The sequence below is a fragment of the Arvicola amphibius genome, chromosome 1, assembly GCF_903992535.2.
Source record: "Arvicola amphibius chromosome 1, mArvAmp1.2, whole genome shotgun sequence".
Taxonomy (NCBI): Eukaryota; Metazoa; Chordata; class Mammalia; order Rodentia; family Cricetidae; genus Arvicola; species Arvicola amphibius.
In genome coordinates this window covers 155533596-155545615 of record NC_052047.1, presented here as the reverse complement: position 1 = coordinate 155545615, position 12020 = coordinate 155533596, and the positions used below count along the sequence as shown (strand labels likewise).

The window sequence follows — 12020 nt, the reverse complement described above, 5'->3', positions numbered from 1 at the left end:
TTCTTTCTTTGAAAAACTAAGAGAATTTATTGTTTTTCTGATCTCAAGTCCCATAGTGGAACTTTCAGAGGCTTTAGGGCCACAACCCCTTAGCACACTGGAATCTGCCTGGATAGTTCTTTCATAGAGATTTGTACCCAAGCAAAACTGGACTTGTATCTCTGATGGAAAAATGTTTCAAGGAGAGAATATTACGCCCACTTAGATTTATGAAAACTAGAAAGAGAGGTGCTCTAAGAACTATGTGTTAAGTTTCCCGACAAGTGAGCATTTCTCAAAGGAGAGTAATAGTAAGGTGTATTTTTGCATTTATGTGTGTGTGCACGCCTATGTGTGTTTATTCGAGGTTTATCTATAATGGTTATTTTTTTTTTTTGGGTTTTTCGAGACAGGGTTTCTCTGTGGCTTTGGAGCCTGTCCTGGAACTAGCTCTTGTAGACCAGGCTGGTCTCGAACTCACAGAGATCCGCCTGCCTCTGCCTCCCGAGTGCTGGGATTAAAGGCGTGCGCCACCACCGCCCGGCTATAATGGTTACTTTAATGCTAACAGACAAGCACACTCATCCAAACCAACCCACCCGCCCATGCCCTCTTTTTTTCTTCTATGGTCTCCTAAAATGTGATTTGTTAAAAAAATAATAGTTAAAGAATTTTGTCCCAGTAAGCAAAGTTGCAAGGTGTATTTATCAGGAGTATCTTTCACAAGAGTAGGGTTCTAGAGTTATTGGATTACATATCATATTAACTATAGGTAAGCACATTATTGTTGCTGTTTATGATTTCCTTTATTGGAGTCTATCTGTGAATGTATCATTTAGATATAACAAATTTACTTGCTGCCTATCTGATAATAAGAAACACATTTAAAAAACACATTCTGAATCTGAGAGCCATTGGTCCCTAACAGTGCCATATAAGTTCCCCTAACTTTTGTGAGCAGGAAAAGCAGATTAGATCATGGGACAGAACCTCTCCTATGTCTTTCAAGGTCTTTTCCCATTACTGCAATTTTCTATCTCTCTTCCTTGCCTGAGTAATTTCTTTAATAAATTAAGCATTATTAGTTACTTTTTGGCTGCTGTGATTAAGCTTCATGACCAAAAACAACTATAAAGGAAAGAGTTCATTTAGGTTTGTAGTTACAGGGGGTTAAAGTCCATAATGGGGGGATGACACCAGGTGACAGGATCAGGAACATGGCTAATTACATGTCTTCCCCATTTAGGAAACATAAAACATGAACTGAGAAAGGGTGAGGCTTTAAACTTGAAAAGCCTATCCCAAGTTCTTCACCAATACTGTAAATCCTGCAGTTTCTAAGGCATCCCTAAATGTCATTACCATCTTGAGACCAGGTGTTCCAATATATGAGCCTCTGGGAAATATTTATCATTTAAACCATAGCAGGGCTTAATTGGATAAGACTCTTGATCTGTATGGTCAAGTAGCATAATTTTAAGTCCTACTATTGCCACAAATTGTAGATAGATGTTCCTCAAGTTACTTATATCTACAGATTTCAGTAAAAATAATAAAGATGTGTATTTGAGTGGGTATGCACAGCAGTCCAAATGAGAAGCAAACTGGGTGAAGATATTAGAATGAAAACCTATTGCAGATTCATCCATCAACATGGATAAAAATTTGAAGTCTAATCCCAGATGGTTCATTGCCAGCATATTTAAAACAAAGTGCAATATGGAAAATATTCTCCAGGCAATATTAATTCCCATAATTATTCTAGCTCAAGGTGTAAAAGAAAGTTTAAGGAGTGACTACATGGAAAGTTTTCAGAAGCTGTATTTGACCATGACAGCGGAGTCTATAGTTAAAAGACCAAGAATCTAATGTGCTATCAACTGATAGCACAGATGTCAATGAGCCATAAAATACATGTGATATCTCACCTATGGATGGGTAATGGTCTAGTGAGATTAGAATCAGGAATAATCTGCAGAATTTGTGTGAGGTCTGATCCTGTAGATAGAAAAAAGTTCACCATGTCATTAACAACCTCTACCCTTAGCTCTCTGCATGGAATGCAGATATTTGGTTTTAACTCCTCCATTGATGAGACATCCCTGTGTGACTAACATTCCTGGTTCTCTAAGTGCTTCTCTAGAGTACAAGGGAATGTATTGAAAACTCAACTATGCCATGTTTCTTGCTAACCCCATAATGGCTCCTTCAATGAAGATATATATTTCTTGCTCTCATATCTGTCCTTCCTCCATCTTGAGTATCCCATTACCTCAAATTTTCCTCAACACTCCCCTTTACTCCTTCTCTTCCCCTCTGCCCATTCCTTCTAAGTATTTCTAATAAGTAATGACACAATAGTGCCTTATCTCTCAACTCTTGTACAATGTAAATTTTAAAGACTTACCCAAAACAATATACATAAATGACTCCCAACAACTGTTGGAAAAATCCTAAAACTTAAAAATACCTTGAGTATATAATGGTATAAAAATAAAAAAATATCCAAAGTGAAGATAATTTAAAACTTCTTCATTGGATACTGTCATAATGAATGTAGATCAATTAGAAACAGATAACACTCATTAGGTGCTAGAGATAGACACCTACATGGTAACAATAACATTACTCAGAATAAAACAGAAGTTTACAGGCAACACAGTGTTTGTTCAAAAGACTGTTTTAATATAAATATTAATCCTGAGTCTAGACCCAGTTCAACCATTTATATCACGCTGAAACAAAACTGCATACATCAGTAATAATCCCCTCACATCTCAGCACTCACTGTCCTTATACATACCATTCCCTATTATTCAAAGAGTCTAATGTCTTTGCAAAGAAGCTTCTTTGATTTCAGAAGGATGGTTATCAAAAAAATTGATCAGAGTTGAGTTTTGGGGAAGTAAATTGTTGAAGAACTTCCATAAATACTTTAAAATCAAGTCATGATATAGATTTCAAAGGTTTCTGAAGCTGAGGTGTGGGTTCAGAAATCCCAAATAATATTCAGATATTACTCAGACAACTTCTTGGCTATTTTGTCTAGTTTCCTGTAGAACTAATTAGACTAAGCACCAGTATTAGTACAGATATAAGTACTTTAAAATGCAAAAGTATGCTGTTTTTTTTTTCCTGCTTGACCATCCTACAGCTGTAGTGAGTAAAATCTTTACTATTTTAAAAATAAACTACCTGAGTTCAAACTATTGCATTTACCATTATTGAGAGAATATAAACTAATGTTCATTTGTATGTTGTGTGTCTTCCATTAATAGAGGCTTTCTCTGTCATTATTATCACTTGGTGAAGAGAGGACAAGAAGTTATGAAGCAAAATTTTTTGCAAAGATGTTCCAAACTCTTTTATCTACACCAAAATTAGACACAGAGATATTTTCAAATCTTGATGAAATACAATCTCTGTACTTCATAATTTGTAGATATTAAAATGCCTTCCTATCTTCACATATTTGGAGACATCATATTTAATAACACATTAGATTTCTAGATTAGCAGGGCATAAAAAGTCAGAATTGGTTGACTAATTTTTCTTAGTCCTTGGAAATTCATAATTCTTTCCTATCACCTATTATTGAACCTTTTTGCAAGATGGCCCCATACCATGTATGCATTCTCGGGACTAATTATACCCAATGCATCATAAGAAATTAAAAGATATGAAGTTAGAAAAGAAAATATCCTGGAGTAGGCTAGAAAAGTTGGAGGAACGCAATAAGCAGTTTGAGATCCATTGTATTTACATACAAAATATTCATATAAAATAAAAACCCCACCAAACTTAAGAATAAATTTTATTGACTGCTCACCTTTATAATTTTAATGAGAAGTTTAATATTAGACTGGTGATTACTTGTATGTTTCTTAGGTATATTTTTCTAGGTTCCTAATAATATTGAGTATTTATCATATAAGTGTTTTCTTCTCTGAAACTGAAGTCTCTGCTATAGAGGTCTTATAAGGTTATTTTTAAATTTTGACATTGGTTTTTATTCATTTGTGGTTATTTTTCAAAAATTTAGATACTCCTAATGCTCCATTTCTGTAAGTGGTCATTTTTAAATATTGCATAAATATAGTCAGAAGAGGCTTCATAGTGGAGAGTCGACGAAATAATTTTGCTATATCTATAAGGCAGCCATTGCTATTTACCTGATATTTATATTTTTACTGTGAATTCCTCAAATAGTCTCTCTGATAGTATAATTGTTATTGTTCGTTTGACACAGGCCCATAGTCTTTTCCTAATTTCCTAAGCATGTAAACAGTATCAGGGTTCAAGGTAGAGTGTATGCTGAGAGATAAGTTCTGGGTACAATTATTGAAAACTAATAGATCAGTGATGTATAGGAAGTCAGGTTGTTATACACTAATCCCAGAGTTGTCCTTTCCTAAAGTGCATAGAATAATCATCACTGAGATTCCTGTGACCATTAGCAAGGAATACCATTTTGTGTTTGTTCACCACTCTGCATCAGTTATGCTTTCTCTAACTCACTATCTCATTAACTCCCTTTTATAAACACTCACAAATAAAATGATTTGTTACTTAATTATAATTGTTCATTAAATATTCATTTATTAAGTATATCAAACAGCAAGAATAGGATATGACAAGAGGACTGATAGAGATCAGTTAGCACCAGGAATGCGCAGTTCTGTCTGGTTATCAGTTCCAGTGTTCACAGTTACTGTAGTTCCATATTAACCCTAGTATTGAGTTTCTTTTTTTAATTTCTTTTATTAAAAATTTCCATCTCCTCCCCTCCTCCTCCCTCTTCCCTCCCCTCCCTTCTGCCCATACCCCCACTCCCTCCCTCTCCAGGCCAAAGAGCCTTCAGGGTTCCCTTCACTATGTTAAGTCCAAGGTCCTCCCAACTCCTCCCAGGTACAGGAAGGTGAGCAACCAGACTGACAAGGCTCACACAGAGCCCATCCATGCCATAGAGTCCAAGCCCATCGCCATTGTCCTTGGTTTCTCAGTCCTCCTCCACAGTCAGCCACATTCAGAGAGTCCGGTTTGGTCGCATGTTCCATCAGTCCCATTCCAGCTGGGCTTGGTGATCTCCCGTTAGTTCTGTCCCACCGTCTCAATGGGTGAACGCACCCCTCACAGTCCTGACTTTCTTTCTCATGTTCTCCCTCCTTCTGTTCCTCATCAGGAACTTGGGAGCTCAGTCTGGTGCTCCAGTGTGGGGCTGTTCATGCTCAACCTCCTTAGCTATCAGGGAAATGCAAATCAAAACAACTTTGAGATACCATCTTACATCTGTCAGATTGGCTAAAATCAAAAACACCAATGATAGCCTTTGCTGGAGAGGTTGTGGGGTAAGGGATACACTCATCCATTGCTGGTGGGAATGCAAACTTGTGCAACCACTTTTGAAAGCAGTGTGGCGATTTCTCAGGAAATTGGGGATCAACCTATCCCAGGACCCAGCAATTCCACTTTTGGGAATTTACCCAAGAGATGCCCAAACATACTACAAAAGCATTTGTTCAACTATGTTCATAGCAGCATTATTTGTAATAGCCAGAAGCTGGAAACAACCTAGATGCCCTTCAGTGGAGGAATGGATGAAGAAACTGTGGAATATATACATATTAGAATACTACTCAGCGATAAAAAACAACGACATCTTGAATTTTGCATGCAAATGGATGGAAATAGAAAACACTATTCTAAGTGAGGTAACCCAGACCCAAAAAGATGAACTTGGGATGTACTCACTCATAATCGGTTTCTAGCCATAATTAAAGGACATCGAGCTTATAATTTGTGATCCTTGAGAAGATAATAAGAAGGTGAACCCAAAGAAAAACATGTAGTTATCCTCCTGAATATTGGAAGTAGACAAGATTGCCAGGCAAAAATTGGGAACTTGGGGGTGGGGTGGGTTTGGGGCAAGGGGAGACGGGGAGAGAAAAGCGTGGAGGGAAGGATGGGGAGAGCTTGGGGGAATGGGATACTTGGTATATAGGAAGGGTGGATATGGGAGCAGGGAAGCATATATGTTTATTAAGGGAGCCACCTTAGGGTTGTCAAGAGACTTGACTCTAGAGGGGTTCCCAGGTATCCAGGGAGATGCCCCCAGCTAGTTTCTTGGGCAGCTGAGGAGAGGGAGACGGAAAAGGCCAGATCCTATAGACATACTGATGAATATCTTGCATATCACCATAGAACCTTCACCTGGCGATTGGTGGAGTTAGAGTATTGAGTTTCTTTATCAAATATTCCCTCTGCATCCCACCAAAAATTACTTCTCATTGTTATTATTCTTAAGTTTAGTATCTTCATTTATTTCAAAGAATTATTCAGTAATGAAATGAAGAATGCATTGTCAATTTTATCTTTCTGATGGTGTCCATTCCCATATGGAATCCAGTTATAAACTTCTAATTGTCTAGATTCAGGAGAATACTTACAAAAACTTTACAGAAACACAGTAATGGAAAATTTTGCTGTGAAAAATGTATTAGATGTGGTTAAATATTTTCTAGAATGCAGAAAATGAAGAGATGTTTTTAAATTGTTTTATTTATTGTTCTGTTCTGTTAATAGTTTTCAGCATTTTATACATATTTTATTTAATAAAAATAACTACTTAAATGTTGAGAGTATTCGTATACTACAACTTAGAACTATATAAATTGTGAACCATACAAATTAACCTACAAATTAATGTTTGTTGACTTCGGTCTGTATTTACCTTCTAGAGTTTATTATTAGTTAAATTTACATAATTTGCTTCCACTCATGAAAACTCCATCACTGAAATTACTTTAATATAATGGTTAAAGATTTTTGTGTCACTAAAAAACATGTGAAATTAAGTTATTTGGGGTAAGAACCTGGAATTTGGTACGGCAAAATCTCAAGATAAATTTTTATTGTACTAATACATGAGAACAATTAATTTATGTCATTTAAATATCATGGAGCTATTTTAACTTTAATATTTATTGAAAAATGAGGTCATGAATTATAAAGAAAGGAAGCAGAAGTATATACTATGAAAGAAGGAAAGAGCAGGATGGGAAAATTATTTAATCATACTTTAAAAAGAAAAATCATAATTAATAATGATAATAATAAACAATCGAAAATATAACTGTTTTCATGCACACATGAAGTCAAAATAAAAATACTATGTATAAATTTATGAAGTGGTATTTCATGTGAAATTCTATGGCATAATAGTGATTTAAATATTAAATTGATATCTCATTTCTTGCTAGGTACACCCCAGTTTCACTATAAATTAGTCATAAAACCAATGCATGAATACAGATTTTTGTTTTGTAAACTAACAGTTCTAACCATAGACACAAAATAATTACATACAAATTATTCCTCAAGGATACAGGTCCAAAGTTTTACATTCTCAAGAAATACTTTGTAATTAATTAACTAAATTCACTGCAGACTTCAGTTTTCTAACAACTTTCATAAATGCATTTTTGACCTCTTTGTTTCTCAGGCTGTAGACCAAAGGGTTCAGCATGGGTATGACCATGGTATAAAACACAGACGCAATTTTGTCTGTCTCCATGGTATGACTGGAGCTGGGTTGTAAGTACATGAATATAAGTGACCCAAAGAAGATGGATACAGTGATGAGGTGGGATGCACACGTAGAGAAGGCCTTCTTCTTGGCATCAGCTGAACGCATCCTCAGGATAGCAATGAAAATAAACAGGTAACTGTTCAGGATAACCAAGAGTGTGAAAACAACATCCAATGTAGCCAAGATAAGAAGTGTAATCTCATTTGTGTAGGTGTTAGAACACGAAATGTCCAGCAAAGGAGGAATGTCACAGAAAAAGTGATTAATTATGTTAGAAAGACAGAAGGAAAGACGAAATGCAAGGACAACATGGACGGAAGATTGCAAGATTCCACACATATAGCAGCAGGTGACTATTACAATGCAGGTGGTACTTGTCATAGTTGTAGTGTAATGCAGGGGTTTACACACTGCTGCATGGCGGTCATAGGCCATTGAGGCCAGAATCAAACTTTCAATAGCAATAAAGGCTACAAAGAAGAACAGCTGAGCAGCACATGCATTGTAGGATATGACCTTATTTCCTGTAAGAAACCCAACCATTACCTTAGGAGTGATTGCTGAGGCATAAACACAGTCCACCAGGGAGAGGTTACTGAGGAAAAAGTACATGGGAGTGTGGAGTCGGGAGTCCAGCACAATCAGCATGATCATCCCAAGATTCCCAACCAGTGTGATCAAATAAATGAGAGTGAAGACAATAGACAAAGGGACCTGCAGTTCTGGGACATCTGTTAGCCCCACAAGAATAAATTCTGTAATCTCTGAAATATTCTCCATCAGCGTCATTTGGGAATGATCATGACAGGTTCCTAGGACAAATAATAAAACATACTAGTTGAATATCAGCAAAATTCTAAACTATCATGAGGTCCTTTACTCATTTATTTTTCTAGTGAAAGACACTGATTTGAAGATGGTATACTACATGCTAAGGAACTTTGAACAGTTTGCTCATATGAAGGTGATACAGATAGACACTGAACTTCTTTTCTGCCAAAGATAGGTGCTATATCTATGGAGCTCAATTACACTAAATAGTATGATGCATACTGCACTAAATCATGATATTCATGATCAATACTTGTAATATTTAAATGCATGTTTGTATAGAATAGACATTGGAAGTCTGAGGAGAATCAAACACTGTGAGGAATATATGGGCTTTTGAATATTAGCATAGGGTCTGGAAAATGAATTTCACTTGTTTGGTTATCCCCCTATAACTGAAAGATTTATAGTAGTTTGGGAATCAGTTCTAGGCACACCCATATTTACTCTCTGATTAATGAGAACCCTTGTTTAGTTTTTTTTCTTTGTACACATTAGCAATTATAGAAAATGCATGGTATCTTCATATATTTAAGCAGGACAAAATATAAGGAATAATTTCTTCAAAATTAGTGAACAAAACTGTACTTCATTTCTCTCCACTTCAATCTTTGTCACATAAACTGAAGTTTATTCTTACTCACCATCCACCATATCTTTATGATTTGTGACTGGGGAGTATAGAGAGGATAATTTAAAAAATTGTTCTCATTCTTCCATAGAATCTCTCTCTAGCAAGTGACAATTTATAACATATTTGATTTACTTACCTTCAGAGTAGTTCCAATGAAAGGTGGCTGCTACTGGGTAAAGTATGAAATGCCCATCAGCTAAAAGAAACCCTGACTCTGAAATGTTGAGACATACTAATTCCCAGAAATACACATAACTCTAATTCAAGGCAGGAGAAGATTTATAAGGATAGCCAAATTCACTGAGATTTTTCCCTCTTTTGGGTACAGCAATCACTTTAATATCGTTTAAAAGGAATCTTCTGATCTCCTGCATCAAAATATGAATACTATAAAGAAAGCCCTTGGTATGCTTGAAAGAGCAGGGAAGCAAAAGGTAGAAGAAAACTTATGGTGTCTCTTTAGTATGGATATTCAAAATTTATTGCCATCACTTTTATTTTGTTTTCACTTGGAAAGTAAAAATAGCTTGATTTTGTTTCCATTACAATTCTAAATTGCTATCACTGTATATTTTAATATAACCATTGTTTTATGAACAGACAAATGTACAAAGGAAATAAGGTATGGAAAACCTCATGCCCAGTGTTTGCCTACACCAACACTCAGGAAAGCATTGTTAGACATGTTCTACTTTCCTTCCTGGACAAGCTTTACTGTAGAACACCACTTTGGACTGCATTTTTAACAGTATCAAGGTACGGATCTCAAGCTCCACATGTGTCTCAGGGGAATCAGTTTGTGACAGTAGATATCTCGGGAGGATTGGCATCCCATGTTGGCCATTCATTCTGACCTTAAAGGTGACATAAAAACTTTGGAAGTTTAATGTAAAATCCTTAAGAAGATATGAGTAAATAGATAAATAGATTAAAGTAAATCTAATTATCAGCCCAGTTGGGCAATAGTAAGTACACAAAAATTCCACTGGAATACCAGGGCCAGCTCCCAGCCCAGGCTTGTGGGCTTCATAACTTAGTTTTAATGATAATTTTTTGTTTCCCTCTATTTGGTTTTAATAAAATATCCACTGTCTTAGCACCATAGTTCTCTTCTAAGATTTTTCATTTTTATTTCATAAATTTAACACCATACACCAACTATGAGCAAGGAAGTCAGGACCAAGCGGGGTGCTCCCACCCACTGAGACAGTGGGGCTGATCTACTGGGAGCTCACCAAGGCCAGCTAGACTGGGACTGATATAGCATATGATCAAACCGGACTCTCTGAATGTGGCTGACAAGGAGGGCTGCTGAGAAGCCAAGGACAAGGCACTGGGTTTTGATCCTAGTGCATGTACTGGCTTTGTGGGAGCCTAGTCTGTTTGAATGCTCACCTTCCTAGACCTGGATGGAGGGGGGCGGACCTTAGACTTCCCACAGAGCAGAGAACCTTGACTGCTCTTTGGACTGGTAAGGGAGGGGGAGGCGGATGGGGGAGGGGAGGAGGTGGAAATTTTTAATTAAAAATAAATAAATTAAAAAAAATAAATTTTAAAGAAGAATGCTTTATTTTGTCACTTATATTCACTGTGTAGCGATCAATGCGTAAATCATGGAAATTAGCATTCCCCACATGTTATTTGTTGTTGGGAGAAAATACAAAGTTTTGTGGTTTTTATTTTTGGTTTTTTTCGAGACAGGGTTTCTCTGTAGCTCTTGTAGACCAGGCTGGTCTCGAACTCACAGAGATCCGCCTGCCTCTGCCTCCCGAGTGCTGGGATTAAAGGCGTGCGCCACCGCCACCCGGCAGTTTCGTTTTTTAGTTATTTAAAAATATACTAATTTCTCTTAGCTTACGTGATCTTATTTTGTACTATGCTTATAGTTAATTAGTAGGAGTAAGTACTTTCTTCTCGTTAAAATCAGAAACTATACTCAGAAAGTCTCACCGTGACTGCCTAAATATGAGTTGAACAAGGAAAACAGCAGTAGCATAGCAATGTGAATTAGGCAAAGACCATGAGGTCTCAACACAATGCAAGAACTATGGACACCTAAGGAATGCTGAGAGTTGGGTAAATGGTCTTGTTCAGGGAACAGCACACAACTAGCCATTCAATACTAAGTTGCCAGCCATAAAAACATATATACAAGAAAATTAAACAGAAAAGATAATATTTTAGAATATATATCATATGCATGTAGCTACAATAAATGAAACATTAGCCATGAATTTGAAAGATAACAAGGAGTATATGGAAGGGAATTAAATGAAAGAAGGCAAAGAGAAATTATATAATGATATTATAGTCTCAAATAAGAAAAAATGATGTGGATATATTTCATTTTACATAATTACCACTGATTTGAAGTCCCATGGTAGAATTTTTTTATTTTGTTAATGTAGTCAAGAACAGTTATCCATTTGTATTTGTCCTAGGGTTTGCCTTCAAAGCATTTTGCCTGTTTTCTATTGCAGTATTGTCTTTACTGGCCAATATACTCTTCCCAAGATTCAATGTAACATTTGTGAAAAAAAATGTGCTAAATGGATGTCCATACTTAGTGATTTATTTTTAAAAAGTAGAGAATAAAAAGTTTTAACAAGGATGAAATGGGGAGGATAATGTTAGGGATAAGGTTAGACATTTCCCATAAGCACACAATAAATTAATATATAAATCCCACACTTCCTCTCTCCAAACTTTCCCCAAACACCCCAACATGTTCTCTTACTTTCTTTGAAATCTAATTAGTTTAACTCCTTTGTACTTGAGTGTGGAGACATGGACCATGTAACCACCCACCCCCCAAAGAAATGATTCTCCTTTCGCCATCCACTGATGTTAACTGATCAGGAATGCGATTACACCTATTTGTATGCCCCCATGAATGTGCATGCTTATTTCAAAAGTGGGATGGGGGTGGGTTTACGTGTTACTGTGTTTGAAAGTCAGAAGACAACTTCTGCTATCAATCTCAGGAAT

The 12020-nt window shown here is 36.3% G+C and overlaps 1 protein-coding gene across 1 annotated transcript; it reads right to left on the bottom strand.

Annotated features, from left to right (window-relative positions):
- Positions 1–7402: 7402 nt before the first annotated feature.
- Positions 7403–8356, bottom strand: LOC119819254 (olfactory receptor 5B12-like). Its single transcript, XM_038337355.1, has one exon. The coding sequence runs from the start codon at positions 8354–8356 to the stop codon at positions 7403–7405; it is 954 nt and encodes a 317-aa protein (XP_038193283.1).
- Between the last annotated feature and the right edge of the window lie 3664 nt (positions 8357–12020).